This window comes from Periophthalmus magnuspinnatus, chromosome 16 (genome assembly GCF_009829125.3).
Source record: "Periophthalmus magnuspinnatus isolate fPerMag1 chromosome 16, fPerMag1.2.pri, whole genome shotgun sequence".
In the NCBI taxonomy this organism is placed as follows: domain Eukaryota; kingdom Metazoa; phylum Chordata; class Actinopteri; order Gobiiformes; family Gobiidae; genus Periophthalmus; species Periophthalmus magnuspinnatus.
Genome location: NC_047141.1, coordinates 9,363,003 through 9,387,922, shown reverse-complemented (window position 1 = coordinate 9,387,922; position 24,920 = coordinate 9,363,003). Strand labels below are relative to the sequence as shown.

Sequence of the window (24,920 nt, the reverse complement as noted above, 5' to 3'; positions counted from 1 at the left end):
TTATCAGTGCACAAGCCTCAGCGTGGTACTGATGAGACTCCCGCAGCCCCAAGGAATAGTCCCTCTCTGTCCTCTGTTGCATCTTTGGGGCTTAGATCATTCTCTTTTTAATGAACTGGACTTGTTAAGCCATCTGGGACGCATTGGCAGTTGGGCCGCTCCACCAGGGCAGTCCATTGATTATCCGACACTCATTTGGCCAAACGAGAGGGCTGCGACTCCTAGATTAATAAAAGCGTTGGGCACTTTAATGAGGATAGAATCTCCTTTGTGAAACTTGGCACCCATTCGCAAGCTAAATTTATACAATCCTGCCATTTTGCGATCCTGGCAGGCGATGACGATTCCACAATAAGTCGTGTTTTTAAAAAATTCCAATTTCATAGTCATGCGCCCGGGCTGCACCGCTGACTCGAGGAATGGCTCTTTCTATCTGCACCTGCTGCACTTGAATTGGAGGGATGAGAGCACGTGGCCAGAGGGGGGTCGTCAAAGATTTAACTCAACTAAGAGTAACGTCGCTTCAAAATGATATTACTCAAGTAGGAGTACAAAGTTGTGGTCCAAAGAATTCTTCAAGAGTAACTTAGAGTAGCTAACTGTTGGGACGTAATATGTGATTTATAATTTAATCTTTAATCTTAATCTGGCATTTCCAACAGATAGACACAAAAATGATTAAAACTACATTATATTTGAAGGAGCAGTGCGAGAAACACAAAGAGTACCGTTACTTCAATGAAAATACTCATATAGGAGTAAAAGTATGCTGCAAGAAAAGTACAATTTCTTTAAAAAGTTATCCAACACGCCATCCCGTAGTTGTCCCAGGCTTAAGCAGAGCCAACATGCTAGTGAGGGTAATTCATACTTTGTTTTCTAAAAGCTTCCCCATAGACCGGCCTCTCACGTTTCACTCCAGTTTACAAGAATATCCCGAAGTCTCGAGCTTAGACAATTTTAGGCCAGTGTCTCCCAATATACTCCACTATTGACGCTCAGATCCGATGTCACGGAGCGCTATGGTAAACAAACTACAGATGGATACAGTTTGTTTTTGAACAGTACAGTGTTGACTTTAGAGAAGACTTGAAGGCGCTGTACCTGATTTTTTTACTAATTTGTTCATTATAAACGGTTTGCAGTGGTCCAAAGTTAGTCCTCATTTACCTTAAGCATTCTGAGCATCCTAAATATTCACCACAATGAGTTTATAAGCACTATTTACATCTTTCAGAGGTCAGATTGGAGTTGGTGCATGAGGGAATCGTGCACTTCCTGATTTTCTTATGTTTTTTTTTTTTCTCATTATGCATGTTTTTACTGCACTGAAAAACATATGTCTTTACTCTGAGTGGGCTTGCATCTCCACAAACCTGACTCTTATGTGGCTTCTCCTGCTTGTTTCAATAGAAATGTTCCTTTCCTTTGTCTATAATATTCCACAGTATGGCATAAAACCACTCGATCTTCATGGAGAATGTTTTGAAAGAAAGTATGTTTTTTATTTTAATGTGATCACTCAGTTCACGTACCACCTCCAGGAAAAAGTTCCATATCATCACTTTAAACACCTACGGTCACATGCATTTCATCATTGCCCTCATCTGATTGCAGCCGTTCAAATTGCCGTTTTGATTAACATCGAGCTCATTCAACAAAGTTAGCTTTTCATTTGAGTCAGTGAATGGGATGTTACATAAAGCTATACTCTTTTTAGCAGACAAGCCGAGCGTTTGGCCCTTATCCAACAGTCTATGCCACTTATCACAGTAATGCATGCATCAGTCTTGTATATCGCTTTTATGGACACTTATAGTTACTTTACAATGGAGCGCGGCCATGTTTAAGAATTTGAAGTGAAGATTCCAGACAGGGCCTATGTAACTCTATGAGCGATTCACTGTTTTTTTTTTTAAAGAAATATCCAATTTTATAATGCACATACGTTAAATCCAATTACTAAAAGCTGTTTTCATTCGTGCCGACAGAGAAGACGTCCCAGTTTTAGGTTTTGGTTTTATCTTATGCCCGTTAATTACAGAGATATTACACACTTCAGTATGTTTTGACTTTGAAAACGATTGGATAAGCGTATTGACTGTCATAGACTCTTGATTAACATTGCTTACATCCAGTCTCTATATCACAGGTTCCCAAACTTTTTTTTATCGAGAGCCACATCTCAAAATATATTCGAAGTGGAGGGCCACCATTGACCAGTGATCAATGCAGTGCGGTCCTTTATACACAGGTTTGACAGAGCCGCTGTGTATTGATAAGGCTTGAAACACATGCATTTCCGGTCTGTACCACAATGTAATGGGATGTTTGAGGTTATAGTGGTAGAAATAGTTAAATTTGCTGTTAAAAGTACTGCTTATGATCAATTGGACCAGTTCAGCAGGAGGTCTGAGGGCCAATAAAAACTGTTCTGAGGGCCACCATAGTTTGGACACACCTGCTCTATATATTTGGCTACTCATGACTGGAAGAACCTCTGGCATAAATTGGGATTAGTTTCCTCTTGATTTTGACTTCAACTTTGACTTGCAATTAACCTTAACATAATATTTTTGATTCTTGCACTACTTTGTTTTATACCCAGGACAATTGACAGCCTAAATACTTTTGCTAACTTTTATTGGTGTTCTTATATTTTACTTATTACCTTTTATAGTAACTTCATGGAAAATTGTGAATTAAAATGTTATAAATATGACCCAACTAACGGTTCAATTGTAATTGTAGTAACTTTTCTTTTAACTAATAAGAGCGTAGGCTACACATAATTTTCCAAGTCCCACATCCCACCTCAAACATGGCAGTATATCAGTTAAAATTGCTCTTATAAATGTGGTGAAAGTGTGTGGATGTCCATGTCCTCACCTGCAGCTACACTCCTAATTGAAATCTCCGGTTCATCTGGTCTTCTGAGCGTAGCGTAAACAGAAATGAGCGTGTTTGGGTGTCATTTCTCAGCTCCATTGTCCTGGTCGTTTGGCTCACAGTGGTTCGGACAAGCTGTTGTAATTCACCGCGTAAACAGGAGCGCAACGCCGCCCACCTGCGGATTTATGGAGCTCCAGTCGGCCCTTGACCTCCGAGCTAAATGCGGTGCACTTCCCCAGCATTTAAATGAACAAGGCTATTATTGGTATGGATGAGTTGACATGCCTGGTGACTGGGTTTACTGAAACACTTAGGAGCTGCTGGACATGGATACTACTGCCGTGTGTCTTATATCTGGGGTACTCAGGCTTTGTAAAGGCAGGTTAATGTTTTCTGAAACGTGTGTGGCATTAGAGGAACATATCTGCTTTTTAAATCCTTTTGGACACTATAGCCTTGTTTCGATTGGTTTGCTTTGAAGTGGATCGTGTGAACGTCTCCACTGTGTGTGAACCATGCTGTCCCATTTGGGGGCTAGTACCTTCCAAAACCGCCTGGCTCGCTTTGGTTCCTAGGTCGCTTTAGCTCTAAAAAGAAACTAAGCACCAGATGAGTGAAAGGAAGAATGTAGACGCGAAAACCAGACTACAAAACACAGATAAACAGAAATTAGTACTTGCTCGCAAAACGCTGACTTAATCTTGTGATAAACCGTCATATTTCCAACGACGGCAACTTATAATATGGTGACTCAACATACTTAGCAAAACAAAGCCAAGGCACGGTAGCAATAGCTCTTCACTCTTTATCAATGAACTAGATAAAATATATTCTGTTTCCACTGCATAATGCATTTAACAGGAGCCAAACTGACTGCATTAAGATGTTAAAAGATGAAAAAAAAAACTGTAGCTGTACACTATATACTATATCTTGGCACAGAATTATCCAATGCAATTCTCGTAATGTATCAGGAGAGATGTTGCAACCCATGACGGAAAAGATGCCCGGGAACACTTTTTATTTCAAAATCCCATATGTTGCATTTAAAGTTTGTTGCTCAAATGCGTATTAAATATTTCTGGTGTTGAATAACTGTTGTGTTTGAGTGAATCTGGCACCTTTACTCCAGATCTCGCCTGTAATCGAGGGGCATAAATCACTCTTTGGAGACAGACTTATGAAGCAGCAGATGTCCCAGACCAGTGTTCACCCTCCTGTTTCGTATTAGAGTGGACTCCTCCCAGTTCTGATAGCAGCTTTGGAAACGGGGACCATTAAGTGTTGAAGCAAGAAACACACACTTTACACATCTGTGGGGGTTGTAACTAGTGTTGTAATGATACAAAAATGTCAAACTTGATTTCAATACCGATTCCATGATGATAATAAAAAACACTCCTTTAAAAAATAGTATGAGATTTTCAGCAATAAATCAGTTTGTTCTTCGGTAATACCATGTGGCCTTACATCTGTTGGTCGTCCAGGTAGGTTCCATAGTTGTCCGTGGGCATTGACGAGTTTTGCAAGCAAACTAGTCACGCAGGCCTATTTTAACGTTCTCCCTGGTTGCCCCTCTGTTTCGTTGCCCTTCACTGCCTGTTTCCTCCGTGCTCTCCTTTCAGCGTCTCCTCTGTTCTCTGCTACAGTGAGTGACAGGTCCACGAAATGAGGGAGCAAAAGACAGACCGGTTATTGAATGTTGCACGCTTGTTTTATAGAGTTAGCACCAACAGAACTGGTGTCTGGGTGACACAGGGAGAAGAGGCTGCTTTGTGCTTCATAAGTCTCACGGTACACGCACATTTAAAACAAGCCTGCGGTGGCGCTGTCTTGTGCTATGATAGGAGGGAGAAATGGAGGCGAGCAACACAGTGTCAGAACCAGGCAGGTTTTAATGGTTTAACATCCCTGCCCCGAGTGAACGGTTTGGTTCAATAATCACTGTCGGGGTGCTCCATGTGTAACTTTGGAGATCCATTTGGAGTCAATGGGGACAGTCATGGTACACACAGAGTACTATCCCGTGAATGTGACTGTTAATGCGAGTTTATTTAGTTTTGGTACCAATTTGCAAGTAGTCATAGTCATAGCCTAGTCATACCTTTGTCCTTTACTTTTGGTTACTATGACCCAACTCACCATCCCCCCAATTTTGGAAAGATGGTGTTACAATCTACTGTATTAACTACCATAGAATTATTGCCAACCATTTCTGAAGTTAAATTTGTACAATTTACAATGAGTATTAAAAATTCTATGAACATAACCCAACCGTGTCTCCAGATATGAGGTCCAAACAAATATTGCTTTTACTGATAATAATTGTCATGTTGTTTTCATTCTTGATTGCAGAAAAACAATGTTGTTTTCATTTGGTGTTCTGGTTCTCAAGACAATCATCCGAAAGCAGAAGGAGCCTCACATGAGTCTCTCACTTGAGTCCACTGTTTAAATCTAAAATAAATTTCTCTGATCTGAATCATCACTTCCTAAACCCCAGGACCTGCAACCAGTCATTAATCAGTGTTGGTGAAGGTTAAAAAACTGGCAACCCAAGTTTAAATATGAGCACAGGCTAGCTATCCTCTCTTTAGCAAGATATCTGAATCTGTTAATCCATATCCAATATCCAAGTTGGCTAAGAACCATCTACTGGCTCAAACAGTCCAATTATTCAAGTTGTGTTTTCCCTCATTTTTGGGGACATGTTAACCTTGACAGACCATGGCAGATCTCGAGCATTATAATGATGCTTCTAGACAGTCACCTTTAAAACGTGACATGAGCTGTCAAAGCTAGTGTCAACAGTGAGGCTAAAGCATGCACTGTCCACTTCCAAAGTCTTTAATGAACCATGAGTGAAGCTAAATGAGGCTGGTGAGCCGTTACCATGGCCGACAAGTGTCAGGCCATCTTCACCTCCTCATCCCTCTCTCCATGTCTTAATCCCCCCTCTCTTTCCATCTCCATCCTTTCATTCCTCCATCTCCCACGTGTGTGGTGGAAGGTGCCAGTGGGTGCTCTGCAGTGGCACTAGCCTCTGCATGCAAATCAGTGCAGGGCTGCCACTGACACTGCTGCACTTAAACTAATAAGAGCAGTGATGAAGCAGGGTCCATGTGGCACAGTGGCTGAGGTTTTTTACCTGTTTTTCTAACTGTTTTAGAGAGGACACATTTTTGTGTATTTTGAGTCAGTGTTGATGAACGTAGCTACTTGGACCCAACGTAGAGGAGCCCATGAGACAAATGAAGGGACAAAATTATATTGTAGGAATCTTCATAGTTAATGGAGGCGATATTGACAAAATATTCAATTCAATATAATCAATCAACACCAATATTTGATTTGAACACGCTTAACTTATATCTTCTCGCACATTTGGGTCATGTTTATGAAATTTAGAATCAAATTGTTTCATACAGTTCCTTTAATGTGAGTGTCCTCGTGTGTACTAGTCTATTTGAACCCATCCTCTGTTCTTCTCTCACAGCCAGGAGAGGAGAGTTTGTGGTCGGATCATGTGCCTGTGCTGAGGGGAGCTCTGGTGCCATCATGAGGCTGCCCGCGGCCTCCTCCTCCTCTTCCTCCTCTTCGTCCCCTCTGCCCCTGCTCCTCCTGGGCCTCGCCTGGATCGCCCTCGTGCCGCACCTGTCCTCCGGAGCTACCCCGTTCCCCCAGGACCTGGAGCCCATCAGCACTGTGGGCAGAGATGGTGAGTCTGTTACCATGGTGATCCTCTACACAAACTAAAAGCGAAGAGAGAAAGAACAAGAGCAGGACTGTATAAAGGAGTGATGTCAAAGAGACTGAATTGAAGGTGCACTGTGTAACTTTTCTGGTAGTGTAGGGTGGCGCTAATTCATTACCACCTGCTAGTTGCTGTGGAGATGTAATTTCTTTGCACAGTATGGCATTAATCTTATCTATATTGCATTTATGTACATGCTTTTATTGCTCAAAATACTCTATGAGCACACCAGCCTCTCCATAGATTGCTTCCCTGGACATAATCAAAATTTCATGCCATACTGTGGAATATTTCACCTGTCATGAGAAAAGATAAAAAGGGGTCCATAATTCACTCATTTACAGTGCCTTATGGAGTACTAATTATAAAGTAATTCCTCACATCCTAGTTGGACGTCTTCGTGGCGTGTGTGCAGAGGTTGAGACAGATGCTCGCTCTTTCTGTCCTGTTACACATCTGGAGTTGACTTATGGGAAATCCGCACATTTGAATTTTGCAATAATTTTGACCATTTCTGTCAAAACCACCTTGTACGACAGTCCATTATACGTGCAGACCTAAAAGCATTTGTTGGAAGTTGTCCAGAAGAGTTAGATGTATGATTCTAGGCAGGCCTCCGTAGTACCATAAATAAAATGTTCATACTGCGCATAATTTAAAATGGATAACGCATGTCAAATAAAAGCATATTTCACCCACGTTTTAAAATCTCTCCATGTGGCTGAGCCAGTACATCAGAGCTTGTATGTGTTTGCTGAATATTTCTTTGTTTATAGTTAAAGCAAAACTAGTCAAAAACAAATTGCATACATCAATAAAGTTGTCTAGTTTTCAACAATCATTGGCAATTCAATTTATTTAGTCCTTTTGAGATTCAAAATCTCATTTTCCAGGAAGTCCAGGCCCCACGAGGGAGGAGCCTATTGTACATGCTTTTAGTGAGAGGGGAAACCAGAGATGTAACATGTTATGATGCAGCACCCGACACTGCCCCCATGTGCACGTTGTCACTGCACTCAGTCACCCCTGTGTGCACCCAGTCACTGCACACAGTCACCCCTGTGTGCACCCTGTCACTGCACACAGTCACCCCTGTGTGCACCCAGTCACTGCACCCAGTCACCCCTGTGTGCACCCAGTCACCCCTGTGTGCACCATGTCACTGCACCCAGTCACCCCTGTGTGCACCCAGTCACCCCTGTGTGCACCATGTCACTGTACCCAGTTACTGCACCCAGTCACCCACGTATGCACCCTGTCACTGCACCCAGTCACCCCAATGTGCACCCTGTCACTGCACCCAGTCACCCCAATGTGCACCCTGTCACTGCACCCAGTCACCCCCATGTGCACTCAGTCTCTGCACCCAGTCACCCCCATGTGCACCCAGTCACTGCACCCAGTCACCCCCGAGGTGCACCAAGTCACTACACCCTGTCACCCCCATGTGCACCCTTGTCACTGTCCCTGTCACTGTCCCAAGGTGCTCCCTGTTACTGCACCCAGTCACTAAACCCTGTCACTCCCAAGGTGCACACGCTCTCACTCCACCCAGTCACCCCCCGTGTGCACCCACGATATCTGATGTAATGACCGGTAATTCACTTCAGAGGTGATGGAGACCACGGCCCACACACTGTAATTGATCTATCAGGAAGAGAGCTCCACGAGCATTAGCAGGAATAGCCACGCCATTAGCCCCGTGTGCGCAGCCGTGTCCCGGGCCTAATGAGGGCCATTTGTCACCGGTGGTTCCAGTGGGTGACAGGGTGGCACCTCTCCTCAACTCTAACGTAACGAAGCACCATCTGCACCAGTCTATCAACCCCCACTGATAACGCCAACCCGCCAACTGGGCATCCCATAATATACTGTAGTCAATTAACTACAGCAGCATCTGGTTTGTTTTAGCAAGAGTTTTGTTATGTGTGCCTAATATTATCGGACAGAGAGGTGAGAGGGGCTCTGTCAGATTGGAAGAGCTCAGAGTAGAGACGCTGCTTCATCATAACACGATGCTTCCACTGGAATACCTCCTGGATGTACTTTATCAAATGTACTTACACCACCTACCTCTGCACAAAACGGATACATCAAACCGATATGTCAAAGAATACAACACCATCTATTGTATTTTGTTGAACTACCAATATCCCACCAATATCCCAGCCCTCCGAGCTCACCTGAAGTTTGTCAAAAACTCTGACCTGCTCAAACCACCGCTAATCAAATATGTTCTTTTGTGTCTGGCTGCGTGTGACTTTCCCAAGGACACAATCTAAAACGCCACTGCGAATAATGAAAAATGAAACGCCGCAATCCCAAACCCGATATTGTATCAGCCATATTTGCGTCAGTCCCTCCTGTCTGTTTCCAAGTGGATTCGCTCCCATTTTGTTTGAATTAAGAGCTTGTACTCGCTGTCTTTTTGTACAAATACCCGGGAGTCGACAATAATATCTTTTATAACGGTGAAAGTGAAGTCTAGTTTTGCCCTTGGTACAATAAAGAACGCCGTGTCACCTGCGATAGGACACTTGTTAATTGAGTTGCCTTTGATTTGTTTTGGTCTTTCTCTTGGCACGGTCCCCGCAGAAACGAGGACCACCGGGAACCATTATTTAAATCACGCTGACTTCTTTGACACCGGTATCTAATTTGCAACTTAGGAGCTCTTCGTTCCCCCCAAAGTCCACCTCCACGAGTCGGCATTAGCATACAGTGTCTGCTCCGGCAAACACAAGGTCACGGCATAACCTTGGGAGTGCTTTTTAAATACCAAGGTGGGCCGCATTTTTACAAGATTCAAATTTTGTTTTGTGAATAATCGTTTGGAAATAATTGGCTGCTGGTTCATTTGGAGACTAATTATGTGGTTATTAAAAGTTAACAAATACGAAGGGCCAACTTGCTTGAACTTAAGTGTCTTGTTAATTCGAGTTAGCAAAAACTGTTCTTTTGATTGTGATGGAAAAACTAAAAAACATGACGTTTACAAAGTGAAAAATAGTAGATATTTTGAAATTGTTTATGCTTGTTATCATTTCTAGTCACACAAAGCCTGCACTGCAAACCTTCTGCTGCCAGCTGCTATTCTAAACACATATTCATTATAATTGGTAGGTACATTTATAGTTTGAAATGATTGAAATTGGAAGGACAAAACATCCAATAATGCAAAAATAATCTAGTGATTCCAATTACTATTACCAGAAGGACCTGTGCAAAAAATGATCAAATCATTTATGAATTTCTATACTGTTACACTGTCAAATATTACTCAAGTAGGAGTAAAAGTATAGTGAAAATTTACTCTAAGTATTTCATCTCTTTTTTGAATTGTTTTATAGTGCACATTTTAAACTAGGAACATTCAAATTTGTGACGAGACTGAAATCTGAAGTGCTAAATGAATACAAGAATCACATTTCAGAACATGTTTGTCTCAACTACTACATGGGTGACAGGTTTTATACAGAACAAGACAAGATAGATAGTAGTTTGCAGTAGAAATCTACTTAAAGAGAGGGAGTATCATGCAAAACGGACTTGTTGTTGATGCTATAACTTTCCCTCATCAGAAACAGCCTGAAGAGGATATACAGTGTGGCCCAAAAGTCACTGACAGTTTAAAAAAAAATTCATAACTCTTTTGTTTTTAAATATTTTTATTTTATTTTTTCAGAGCATTTAGAATTACGCTTCCGACATTAATATGAGCAAATACAGCACCGAGGAACGAACCCTCATTGTACAGTGGTACTTTAAGTCACATGGGTCAAATTCACAAACCCAGCGGTGTTACCGTCGACATTTTAATGCCAGAGATGCCTCGAGTGCAAACGCCATTAAAGGAATAATAAGTTGTTTTCAAAGACAGGGGGCACAGACCTGACTAGTCCCGATTTCGTCCTGTGGGGCGATCTTAAAGAAAAGGTGTTTGTGAATAAACCTCAGGCAATAAATCACTTAAAACGTAATATCAAGGATCAAACAAGAGTCATAAGCCCGGAAATGCTTTCAAATGTTATGCAAAGTGTGTTGGACAGGGCTGTTCAGTATGAAAGTGAAAATGGTTGACATTTAAATTTATTTATATTTTTTTTAAATGTGGTAATTTTTACTTCCCCCTAGTTTAAGTAGTGAGTTCAAGTGTAAGTGAACAATTATAACCATATATACTGCCAAAAATCTCGGAAGGTTTAGTTTACCTACGGCTAAAATTTGGTGAGTATAACTTAAGAATTATAGGAGCTATTGAAGATCCTTACAGTTAACAGTATGATCCTGTCCAAAGCTCAGCCCACAAAGCCGCGTCACTCATGATCCCACATGACAAATTTACATAAATGTACATACGTATGCTACAAAACAATCCACTAAAACTTCACAAACCTGATGGGATGTGCAATAGCTTCATTAGCAGAATGCACTATGATTATACTGTGATAGATCTCTGAAGGGTGGAGTGACTTGGCATAAAGAGCAAACGGAGAGGGAACTCAGAATGTCAAAATTTAAACCAAAATATTACTATGCTGTGTTTGGCAAATACTGCATTTTCAAAACAATTAAAGGTAACACAGTGAAATGGTAAATATGCAATGTATTTGCAGATAATTCGTTACAGAAGTGTAATAGGCCCTCTTTAAGTGACTGCAGTGTTTACAAATTGCTTATTTCGACCGTTCAAATAGATTAGATTGTGATTAAACATGCAGCCCTAGTAATTGTGCAATTACAGCAGGTCTCTGAATGAAAACCTAAATGGAGCCAATCCAAACTGTTGTGTGTCTCCTCCCTACAGCGACCTACCTGTACCCCAGCTTCCAGGGCCTCATGTCGGACAACGACACAGCCCGCCTGGGACTGGACTTCCAGAGGATGCTGCGGATCAACCACATGCTCTACATCGCTGCCAGGTACGTTTGAATACAAGTCCTGAGTGAAAGTGATTGTATTGAAAGAGCAAATATATTATTACTACATCTAATGTTGACTGTAAATTGGCCCATTACAGTAAGAATTTTAGCTATTGTTCTATTTTTGCTACTGAAAATATCAACAAGAATTTATTTTGCCACTTTACCCATGAATGAAAACCTCTGAATATATCTAAAACAAGGTAAGATCTGGAGATGGGTCCCCGGGTAAAGAGGGATTAATAAAAGTACAACTTACCTTATACTTTACCTCACCGTTGCAACAATGTGTAACACGCATTGCCCTTAATTGCCATCTGTAATAATCACATATGGAAATTATTCAGCACTCAACAGCTCAAATGTAAATGTGCAAACAGATGCAAACAACAAGTGTCGTAAGTGCTCAAACCTGTGTAACTGTTGTCTCAATCCTTGACAACTACAGTGAAGGATGTGAAAAGTACTTGAAGGCAAGTACTTGACGCTAACAATACTTGTACTTGTACTTTTTTTATTGCCTGAGATATGGAGTACACATTTTTTCCACCTTTACGAAGATGTGACAACAAACAACATAAACGTAACAAATACCGTAAATTAACGTGCGATATATTGATGGAGTGAATATAGACGATAAATGATAATATTGAAACTAAACTATGCCACTGACGCATTAATCCAAGAGCAGATTTAAACCACAAAAACTATTCTAAATCTAGCATATTGTTAAAAAATCATGAGCTGCAATAAATAAACAGCAGAATGGAAACACTTCAGTTCTTAGTTTGCATCTGTAATGAGTCATGGACGTTATTACTTCAACGTTTTACGGCTTAAATCTTATCGTACTGCTACAAAATTGCAGAAAAGGTATACACTATAAATATTAACCTAAAAAAATTACCATTCCATGTTTCATATATTGAATGTCGATATAGTAATTATCATGACAGGCCTGTGCATTGGAAGGTGGATTAGCCAGGAACATGTATTAAAACAAATATGGTTGCTAATGAGGAAAACGAGAAAGGAAAAAAATTGCACAGTGGACTGAAAAACAATCAATGAAGCACCGTATAAAACAATACAGAGAGAGATCATCCCGGATTTGCCAGGCATTGTTATTTATACTCTGAACAGTACTGTTTTTACCATCCTATCAGGAGCTGTATCCCCGTACTGTGCAAAGGAAAATGGTGCGTCTCCAAACACCACATTAGCCCCCTGCTCTCTGAAGCATTTCCCGCTCATAGTGCAGGAGAATCACTTTTTGAGCTCATATCTTTGCTCAACCCTTTTAAGGAGGGCTCCTCTCTCACCTCCACGCAGCTTTAATCGGGGCTGTATTTCCAAGCTGATCGGCGCACTGCAGACCTGAGGTTGTTACTCACTGTTTACTGCCTCTGTGTGATGCTAATGCAGGGACATTACAGTCATTCAGTTCAGGTGTTTGGGGCCTGTCACACATTAAACAAGTCCAGATATTTTCCAGATATTTTCTTCTATCCTGTCTCAGTGCCTGCCTATGTGTCATTCACAGTTTGTCCTCAATGCAACAGCTGTAGTGAGTTACAATGGAAACAGAAGAGCAACTGTGCTAAAGAAGTGTGTGTTTGTTTACGAAATCCAACACTTTTTATTATATACAAGATGAACACATTTTGCCATTTTTTTGTTAAAACTGAACGTTAATTTGTACATTTGATGACATGCTTACTTCCATTTGTAGGGCTAGATTTTAAAGGTGCACCAGTTACATTTTTTGTGTCCGCTAAAGATTGACCGATATGGGTTTTTCCATGGCCAATGCCGGTACCGATTGTTCAGGATCCAGAGAAACCAGTGGTCAATACTAAAGATATTTTTGGGCCAATATGTAAGGCTGGTTTTGGTAATTTTACTTAAATTATCTCATTTGAATTCAGTATAAAGACATCCACGACCGTCTTACTACAAACTGGATAAGAGCAGTGTAGTCACATTTTTACAGCGCCCTCTCTGGAATAAAATGCATAAATAAAGCTTTATGCATATACTCTTTGTGTATATGGGGGCAGCTGATTGGCCAAACTAAATATCTGCCTCTCCTGGAGAATTAAGACTGATAGCTGATCTGCTAGAAAATGTAAATATCGGCCAACTCATATGTCGATCTATCTCTAGTGTCTGCCACCTGCCTGTAATATTCAACAGTATTGCATTTAACTTATCCATCTCCATGGAGACGAGCAGGTGGCATCACTAGGACAAGTTACAGGTCAGGTCAGGAGAGGCATTCCCGCTCACAGTAAGAATGCTTTTAGAATGTATTTTAAGGGTGATTTGTGCAATAAACACCTGTAATTGAAGTCATTAGAGCTGAATCAGATTAATACCATACTTTGGAACATTCCAGGGAAAGCGATAACATCTTCTTTTGCCAAGCAGGTGGTGACCCATGCCCCAGAAACCTTACATAGTTCACCTTCAAAGGCCGGTTGTCATTATCAACAAGCATTAATCATTGGCTACAACAACGAAAATAAATAAATAAAATCCAAATCGCACCATTCCAACTCATAAACATGCCCCCGGTCCGCACCTGCTGTTCTCCTGGCTAACCGTGTGCCGCCGCCCCCTCTGTCCTCATCGCAGGTTAATTCCCCAGAAGCCCAAGCCTGTCCCCGCGCCCGCTCCTGGGATGGCGCAGTCTAAATCTTGTTTCAGTGTTTGGCCGTGATCCCAAACTGCGGCGCGCGGGTTTGCCAAGTTGCTCTTAAAGGTACAGTGCTTTAATACCGCCGTACCTGAAACGGGCCAAATGCTTCACAGCTGCAGACTGCACAAAGTGATTCATGCAGGTTGGGTCAATGTTTGGAAATGTCCGTGTTGGGAGGTTTGTAAAGGGAAGTGGGGCCAGCGCCTGTAGTTACTCTCGCGACATTGAGCTGCTGATTGGATTGGGTCCATGCTGCACATAAACCATGTCAAATGGGACGTGTTATGTATTTAATCTGGATACGAGTGGACATTTTTGTATTGACGTTTCAAGTTTATAACTACAGAATGTAATGCAGGTAGAGGAGGGTAATAAATAAAATGGTAAACGGTCACACTTTTATATATAGAGCTTTTCCACCTTCAAGGCACTTTACATCAAAGAACCACTAACCTATTCACACACACATTCATACACCAGTGTACAGACACTGGGGGTGAGATGGGTCAAGTGTCTTGCACAAGGACACAACTACAGTATTAATTTGTGGGTGCGGAGATTGCACCGCCGACCTGTGGGTCAGTGGATCTGACTGCTCTACCAATGACGTTTTATGTCAAGAGCGGGATTCGAACCGCCAACCTTCGGACCGATAGACAAACACTAAACTAACTCACGCACTGAGCTACAAAATAATGTTTTGATTATATCGATGTATCAGTATTTAGACATTATTTTAAATAGGAATGTGCTAGAATGGGCCTGTAAATGTCTTGGTTGAGGTTTACGTATTGTGTGAAACATCAATGGAACTTAAAATGAAAATGGTTTTAATCATAGACAAAATATTCAATTTGCTCTCTGAAACAATTGTGGTAATATCTGATTTTTGAATATCTGTCACCTCCTACAATAGGCTAATCCTCCAGCTAGCTAGTCCTGACATTCATAGTCATTCACATTCATGCAACAATGTATTTTGCAAACATCTACATAAAATACAAGACAAAATATATTTCACCAACATAATCTTTTGAAAAATACTAACCTATTTTTTTTATCTTTGTTGCCTCGATAAAATAAAGCATTGGTCCACTCCTGTAAAACCTGCACGGGGTGAACAGTCAGTCGTAATAGTTTCCATCGAACAATTTGACAGGAAATGACTTGCAAGAATGAAACTAAATACTGCTCTGGTATGTTTATGAAGTGAATAGTGCACAAGGGTTAAAAACTCTTCAAACAAAATCAAGCTGCCTTTACCATATTGGATTAAGGGTATTGTGGTATGAGTCTCTAATGGGAGCCGTGAGGAGCAGTTCTCCAAAGCTCTGGCAGGTCCACGTCAGATGACTCACTCCTCACATATCTCTCTCTCTCTGTCACAGGGACCATGTGTTTGCCATCAACCTGGCGTCGTCGTCCGAGCAGATCATCCCACAGCAGGTAGGATCTGTGCACTGTCACTACTGCACCTCATCTGTCCGGGCTTTGACGCGCAGCTACATGCAACAAGACAAGTTCACATTTCTGTTCAACTCTGAGCAGGGCAACAATTTCTGACCATGTTTTTGTGGGTTTTAAAGCAACCATAGTCTCAAGTTTGTGTTTGTAGAAGGTCGTATTATTATGAATACTACAAATGCCGCACATTAGAGCCAAAGATTGAAAAAATAAATGCACACATCGGGATTCAAGTGGTTCTCTGGAAAATGTAAAGCCAATAAATGTATACAAAATGTGGTCCTCTTTGGTTAATCCTTGGTTAAAAATACTGTCTTAGTGCAGATCTATTTTAGACCTGGTTTAGCCCTAGTTTAGACTTGGAAACGTCTTATTATAGTCTTCGACAACCACTGGTTTACGGCGAAGTAAGCATATTAAGTCTTTTAAGTTGCCAGGTAAAAACAGCTTCTGACTGGTTGCATCCTCATCTTCTGCATTCTGATTGGCTGCTGTCCTCAGGTGTTCATCAGGTAAAAGTAGGCAGCAGCAGTAGAGCCCCTCCCACTGACAGTAGGACCAACGAGAAGCTTCGTCCGGCCCACAACCCTCACCCTCATACTCCTCCCTTTTTCTCTTGCGCTCGTTTCGCCGACCGGCCCCTTTAATGCATCAAACTGGAGAACATATCGTGCTGCCGCTTCACTCCTTTTGTAACGGCCTTTTTTCATTTGGCATTTCATCTCTTGACTTGAATGTGATCGATCATCATAAAAGAATACAGTCACGCCAAATGTTATATCGTCCTTGCCTGGGATCCAAAATGGAGTTCTTCAATACTTTACAAAGATGTGAGTTTGGCCACTGGTGAACCTCCTTGAATTCAGATCAGGGAAACGCATTCTGTCTGTATTAAAACAAATATGGCTGCTTACGAGGAAAAAAGAAGCGGTAAAATCTGGTAATCTGACGTTACATCAGGCAAATATATACCTGTGAAACGTGTCCAAATTCAGAGTAGAAAAATCCCTTATTTTTCTGATCCGGCTGACAGCCCTGTATCATCACATTGAAAGCACCCAAAGCTCTCCTGATGGTAAACGTCTTCAGTATTCATTTTTACTACCTGCTTTTTGTGTCCCTTCTCCCGCTCCCTCGAGTGCCATCAAAACCAGCCCAAGAGACAAACTAATGCACTTTTACTCAGCCATAAAAGCTAGCCTACAACAAGAAGCTCGCACATCCATAAAAGTACGCCTATAAAACCAATGAAATATCAATGGAGTCCAACTAAAAACGCGTTAGAAATAATTGGGATGATTAAAGTCAACTGACAGTAAAAACAAATGGGTTTTATTGGGGTAAGAGCGAGTTGGAGTGTAGCTATTTCTGTTTTTGAATACACATTTTGGACACGTTTTATGTCAGAATCTTATGTAGTGTAAAGATGTCAAGCATTTTTACACATAATTTTACGCTATGTCGCCATGGAGATGCTTTGCTTTGTCTGTAATGTCTCGTAGTATTGCATTGAACTAGTTACAACCAACTTAATGTAGTCCTTAAATACTTTCAAAATCAAGCTAGCCATTTGTATGAATGTGAACAACGTTGTCCACTTTTCCAAAAAAATAAAATAAAATAAAATAAAAATATCATTTGGTGAAACAAATATGTTCAGGTCATAATAAAATTGTAAGAACTGAAAAAAATAAATTAAAAAAAACAATAACATATCAGTGATTGAAGATAAGCGACTATGGCGAAACCAACAAGTTGAAACTTGACTTGGCTCACTTGGCTAATTATCACGCATCAAGCTTTAAAGAGGCACTATGGAACTTTTCTGATAATGTTATTGCTCAAAAATAACCTGATACATTCTTGCTGTGAGGGGGTTACCTCTCCACAGATCTGAGCTGTAACTTGGCCTGACGGCATCAACTGCTTGTCCCCATGGAGATGCATAAGTTTAATGTCATACTGTGGTATAACAGGCAATTCACACAGCATTTCCATGGAGACAAGCAGGTAACAGTCCCTCCCATAGTCTGTATAAAGAAGTGGACTAAGTGAGTGTGACGTCACCTGTAGTGTTCAGCTCCAGACAAATGAAGCATGTCAGTTATAGAGGCAAATTTGGAGCCGAGTTAAATAAAATCAAAGAGCCAATCCGGAGCAAAGCTGATGAATGTAACACCCCTATGAACATTTTAAGACCAAAATAACGAGGCTCACTGCAGCAGTTACAGAAAGCGTGGCGACAGTTTGTCAATGTAAAGTGAATTGGAGCCAGAGTCGATGGAACCGGAAGTGCGCCCATGACCTCTTCCTATTTGGAGTGCGGCTGCTAGCAGGTTAGCTATGTCCATTTATATATACAGTCTATGGACCCTCTAGTAGAAAAGTTACATAGTGCACCTTCAAAAAATAAATACTTCCAGTACCCAATTTTCACTTTTTTTTTTTTTTTTGCTACGTAAACTATTATTTTCTAATGACTACTTTTTAAAATTCCAATGTTGTCTTTAATAAAATAGCCAGCAAGTGCTCGCCGTGTCCTTTTAAGAAATCAATGCTTATATAAACCTTTGCATCCCAACGCACTCCATCTTTGTTGTAATTAAAAACTATTACTTCTGCAACAGCGAATATGCTTTACGGACGCCGCCACCTGGCATACAGCGGCTAATATATCATCATAAAAACACTTGACCCGGTTTGGCCTGCCTGCTTTCTCGAGTACTACTATGCACTCCTCACGCACTCAGTCTTGTTTTCATTCCCTTATATTATCTTATAGCAACTTCTTCATCGCTTCTTTTGTTTCAAGCACCAGCCATCCGAGCCATCCTGCGTCAGACTTGCATTAGGTTTCGAGTGGCCCGCTCCATCCGATCGCAATCTCATTTGTCAAACATGATTGCACTTAGACACAGGCTCTCTGAAGCTTTGGACCGAGTGTTAGCTTGTGTTTGGATTACGCACAAACAAAGTCATTCAGATAGGGTCACTCCAGTCTGTGTAGCACTCGGAGATATTGATTCCAGGGGTGGTTAGATGTGAAACGAGTTGGTTTTAAAGGACTCATATTACGCTATTGTCTGATCTCTGTTATAATGTTGTTTCCTCTTCAAAAACATTCCCGGAGTGTGTTTTGTTTCATTCACACATGTTTAACACACCAACTCTGCATGTTTAGGTTCAGTTCTTCTCTCAAACAGAAAACACTCTGCTCCAAATTGTGATGTCATGTGGTGATACAGGAAGTGCTCCACTGTGTTTTTAAACTCCATACGCCTTCACTACAATCATTTGGATAATTCTAGCCCTGGAACTGCCAAAACTGTTCTGATCACAAGGTTAAAGGAGCTGTTAACTTGAAATCGACCACTTCATGACATCACAAGATGGAACAGAGCATTTTGAGGATGGAGATTTAGACAGACTAATACAGGATTAAATATGTGTGAATGAAACAAGACATAACTCCAGGTGTGTTTATGATGAAGTAGCAACATTACCACATGGGTTAAAGGTCACGAGAGTCAATTTTGTGTAATATAGGACCTTTTAAGGTGACCCACTGCAGATGAATAGGAAAAAATCTTAATTTTGAGGTATCAGTTTAACACTTCTGTACTTTACTTAAATAAACATTAGGAAAAAAAATATTACAAGTTTCTCACCACGTTTTCACACAAAAATAAAGCATTTGATGTTTATAAATGAAACGTATATTTAATCTGGAAAGGTTCATATGCCATGTTTCAATTTCTTAATTTTGTTGACATATCCACAAAAACTGACGTGCTAACAGCATCTAGCATGCTAACAGCGCACCAACCTTACTTCCAGGTTCACGGAGGATAAAAACACTTTAAACAGACCACCGCGGTTTCATTTTGAGCCTGCTGCTTTTGCAATATATCTGTACTGGGGCAAAATAAATTTTACTTTATTACATGAAAAAAATGGGTACAGGCCCCTAGTGTTGTGATGTAATATTTAGACTGTTAAATACATTTGAAATTCTTTCAACCCATTTCCCAAAAGCACCTCTCATTTGGCATGTGCTTTTGGACAGGTGCGAAAGAATTTTGAACGTTTTGGACAGCTATTCTGACACTTTACCAATATTGTATACAGTTTGATGTCTCATTTTGTTTCATGTAAGGAAAAGTAAACACTGAAAGAAATTGAATCATGTTTTATATTTTAAATTACGATTCCTCCACGTAGCCACCCTTTCCTTTGCTGACGGCGCTGCAAACCAAAGCAATCCTGTCATTTTATATATCACTGCTGGCACTGGTAAATAAAATCATCATTTGAGTTATTTCACCTTTTGTTTACTACATTCAATATTTGTTTTTTCAGAGTTTTGATGCCTTCAGTGAGAATCTACAATGTAAATAGTCATTAAAGCTAAAAAATAATAATAATAATAATAAATACAACATTTTATTAAAGTGTATCCAAGTATTAGACTATCCGTTTAAAGGCGCTCTACCTGATTTTTACCGTCTTAAAAATGTTAAAAAAATGAAATAAAAAAATAATTTTAAACAGTTTGCAGTGGTCCAGAATTATTCCTCACTTACCCGATGCATCCCAAACATCCTAATTATTCACCGTGATGAGTTTATAAGCACTTTGTCACAACTTGCGGACACCCGAGCGGTAATGCTAATACCAACTAGCATGCTAACCACACATTTTCCTGATTCTCGGACAATAAAACTTACAGATGCAGACAGCACACAGCAGACTTATTCCTCTGACCTCAAGAGCTGTTTATGTCATATATCTACCGGGGCAAGAGAAACTTTGCTCAAATACATGGAAAAAAAAAAAGAAAAGCGAGTACCGGCCCTTTTATATCACTCTCCTTTAATGACCGTTCACGTGGCTGATTTTCTGCCCACTAAACTGTGACATTTTCAGTTCTATAACTTACCACTTACAGATTGAGTCTTTCTATACGCAGTAATGCAGTTCCTCTCACCCCACATACATTTGCATTCTCCTCACTTGTACCGTACCCTCGGCTTGCGTGGCTTTAAGACGTTATTAGTAAACCAAATGGAGCATAAACATGGAGGTTTTAAAATGTAGATTTCCTGCTCTTTACTTATGCAGGGTCTCACCCGAATGAGCCTTCATGTGTTGCGGGTATTCTATAGGGATGTACTGTATGTATTATGGCTCATATATGGGGAAAAAAAAGGAAAAAAATGTGCATATTGAAATTGAAATGATGCTCTTGTTATTCACTAGTGGCTCTTGGGGAACGTATCTTTCATGTGGAAGGGAGAAAGTGGCCACAACTTGAACTGGAGATGTGTTTGTTCCAGGAAGCAACACAAACAAGTAGCTTTTATTCAGTTTAAAGTATTTTAAGGTGTCTACATCATGACCATCCATACATAAGTCACAGATAAAGATGTAGTTTAAGTGGTAATATGGTATGAACGAACAAATATTAATCTAAAAAATAGTATTTAAAATTGATTGGTTAACATGTTTTTTGCCCAAATAATCTTGACATCTATATGCTACTATCATGTTTTTTTTGTTGAAAAGTGGACAACGCAATTATGAAAGTATTTGAGGACTCCTGCCAGCTTTGTCCATTTATATACAGTCTATGGTCTTAACGTACAAGCCAGTTTTACAACATAGCTGTCAAATTGCACAACATGCAATTAATTTCAGTAACAAGTAACAATTATTCTGTATATTGAGATTTCTTTAACACATTCTTGACCAAGTAAAAGTAGAAACATGGCGACTGAGGACATCCAGATAGAGAATATTACGAATACAGTCAGCTCCCTCCTCGTTTATTATCTAAAAAATAACCTCCAATAGGCGAAATCTGCGAAGTAGTCAGCTTTATTTTTTACAATTATATACGTTTTGAAGCTGTAAAACCCCTCACCACACACTTTATACACTTTTCTCACACAGGCATTAATATTTTCTCACATTTCTCTTGTTTAAACTCTCAAGTTCAAACCTTCATCGGTGCAGAACGTTTCATCAACATTGTGGGTTTTGTCGGGGAGAAAACTTGCAAACATACAGCACTTCAGAGTCGCACTGCGATCCAACATTTATGTAAATTTAGATGAACATTTTTTGTACTGTACAGGAGACACAGCACGGAGGAGACTGTCCCCGGTCTACAGTCCCTTAGCCAATCAGGACCCAGGACACAATGTGGGTTCATATGCTGTAATAAAATCATGCAAAAATCAGCGAGACCGGTGAACCACGATATAGTGAGGGACAACTGTAATGTGTATTATCGATGAGATCAGAGATAGTTTTAGTATTTTCCCATTTCGATTAATTATTGCCATTGGCTTTGTGACAACTTATTTTCTCATACGTCTGAGTTTATAGTCCAGATAACGATTTTCCAAAATTCGATGATTAAAATGCAAAAGAACATTAACGAGCTTGGCTTCTCTCACGTCTCCCGTTGTGATTTTATTAGGCCATTAAGGCACTGATCAACCGATTTATGTTCAAATGTGAAGTATCTGCCAATCCTTTAACCGCGCCACTACAAACCCTGTTACCTCTGGACAAAACTATATATATATTTAGACCAGTGCACATGCTTAGTCCACGGGGTTAATTGTCGCTAATTACGTTGCCATCGCACTCTCACGCTGCTTTGAATTCCAGCTTTCAGATTCCCATCGAGTTTGACCAGATTCCCGACGCTCCGAAGCCACCCCACATTTCTGCCCATTTGTGTTTCCTTTACAACAGTTTATTGAAGTTAATGAGATTTTCGACACAGCTGTCCGCTAATAGCACTGGAACAAGCGAAGTGAGGAGCAGCTTGTCTGGGAGCACACACTCTTCCGTCTGTTCATGTTTTTTTTCTTTTTTTTCGTCCTTTTTGCAGAAGCTGACTTGGAAGACGAAGGACGTGGCCAAGTGCACGGTCCGCGGGAAGAACAGCGTGAGTGGTTTTGTTGTGTCGGCTGGTTTCGCTCGGAGCTTTCATTTCGGGAGTGTTTTTGGAGGGATACGAGGTGCAAGGAGAGCTTATTGTCGGAAAAGAAACGGCAGATGAGATTTTTGATATCACTAGGTGTGGAGGGATAGTGGTCTGGTTTAGTTGAATACCTCTTTTTTGATGGAGAAGTGCGGAAAAAAACATGTGTAGTAGGTAGAATACAGGGTAGTTCTGCTAACTTTGACGGTATTGTTTGTAGCGTAATTTAAGCAGTTTTCTTTTGTTTGCAATTAGTCTTTATATAAGGAAAAAGTACAATTAAAATATATATTAAAATAGCGTGAATATATTGACAAATTTGTGGTCTGAATTTGAGAAAATGTTCACTTTTAGGACCAAGATAAGTTATGCCATTTCCTTTCTGTACTTGTGAATGTGAATGTAGTTTTGTTCATGCATATTGTACGTGTCTTAATCTGGGCGAACACTGCACGATTTTGGCCGTCTCCGACAAAAAGATTTGTGATCATGGGGAAAATCTTAAGTCGTAATTAAAAATGGCGGGTCGCAGGTCTCACAGCGATAAAGACCGGGACAAAGATCAAACTTTAGACTCTAGAATGATGTAAAGTGTGTCTGATCTTTTGGTCGCAGAGTGAGACCTTCCCTCGCGATCAATCTTTCTGATCAACAAAAAACACAAATGCTCCTTAGAAGAGCTCTGCCATGAACGGGACCGACTCTCCCTGATTCGCTTTCATTTACTCTCTTTTACACATAGGAAACCACTGCTACTTTGTCCCTCTAGCCCAATTACGGAAACGTTTCCACACGGAGCCTGAAATTCGCTCCAACAAACTTTAGTCGTGGCCATGGCTGATCGTGTGCATCATCACAGTGTGCATGTGTGCTGTCGTACAGTTTAAAGTCGTGTAGTGTGCCCTCCTAGATTCTTATAAAACGTACACACCAGGCTGCACCAGTTGGATAGTAGTTAATAGACGTGTTTCCCTCAGGATGAATGTTACAACTACATCAAAGTTCTGGTGCCACGGAACGACGAGACCTTGTTCGCCTGTGGGACCAATGCCTTCAACCCCACCTGCAGGAACTATAAGGTAAGAAGGCTCCTATAAAGACATTTGCTTTGGAATCATCTATGGTTTACTATGGATTTTGAGGATCAGTCCATTTTGTAATCCAAATTTCTATGTTTGGGTAAAAGAGGAAGATGCGATTGCTGCAAGTATGTCACAAGTCCATTTAAACGATGATTTATTACTGATTTTTTTTTTGTGTTCTGTCATGTTATAACATTTTTACCTCATCAAATCATACCTGGAGTTGTATTTAGCTTCACACTTTCTATAGGCGTGATTGGCAGATGGATAAACCAATCAGAGACGCATGCTCCGTTCGTGTCACAACAAACATGGCGGTTTACCAGTGCAAAAAGGAAGAAAAAATCCGACAAAGGACTACGAAACAGACTCTTGGATGTCTGTCAAAGCAACTGTCAGAGATTTAAACCTTTAAAAACATTGCAGCGACGTGAGGCAGGTGTACTCATGGCGTAACAATCTCTCATAGAAGGTCACGTGACTTCAGAGAGCGCCGTTGATAAAGCCTAATGTTGAGTAAACAGGAGCGAGCCGGTCTAGTGTTGACGGAACACAGCAGGAGGAGGACGGAGCAGTGGCAGCTTTTATGTAAGAGACAGTACCTCAGGGTCACTGTGAGAGGAGGGGGATCTGTGAAAGAGACGGGCTCTGGCATTATGGAGATAAAGCATTATTGGATGTGTGGAGTTTACAGTATTTTCTGTTTTGTTCTTCAGCACCAAATGTAGTTGTGGTGGTTTGTTAAATAAACAATCTCATCATAAAAAGAATATAATAATTAATTTTACCCTGTGCACGTGTAAAAAAACTGCGTATTTTGGATGTGTTGTGCATCAATTTCAGAGTATAGAACCCAACCTATTCATACTTCAACTGGTGTGAATGTAGAGCACTTCTCATTCAAAAGACATAGAAATTAATCTGTTGTATTTGTGCCATTACCACCAACACAGTGTTACTCTTCAGGCAGTTATGCATCATTTGAAGGAGCTCGGGTCAATTTGTGCTTTGAAACGCACTTTTGAAAACCTCATGTTTGCCGTGAGTGGCCAAGTGGCGATAGGCCAACGGTTCGAGCGGCTTTCCCATCACCGTGGCCTGATTGTAA

General features: G+C 40.6%; 1 protein-coding gene across 5 annotated transcripts in view; it reads left to right on the top strand.

Moving 5' to 3' along the window:
* Positions 1-24,920, top strand: part of sema6e (sema domain, transmembrane domain (TM), and cytoplasmic domain, (semaphorin) 6E) — a 278,709-nt gene that overhangs the window by 171,560 nt on the left and 82,229 nt on the right. For all 5 annotated transcript variants that reach the window (XM_055228148.1, XM_055228150.1, XM_055228151.1 and 2 more), the window contains 5 exons: positions 6,389-6,610; positions 11,454-11,568; positions 15,658-15,715; positions 22,638-22,694; positions 23,708-23,809. In XM_055228148.1, coding sequence (XP_055084123.1) covers positions 6,451-6,610; positions 11,454-11,568; positions 15,658-15,715; positions 22,638-22,694; positions 23,708-23,809 — 492 coding nt within the window. In that variant the 5' untranslated portion in view covers positions 6,389-6,450. The remainder of the gene's footprint in view (positions 1-6,388; positions 6,611-11,453; positions 11,569-15,657; positions 15,716-22,637; positions 22,695-23,707; positions 23,810-24,920) is intronic.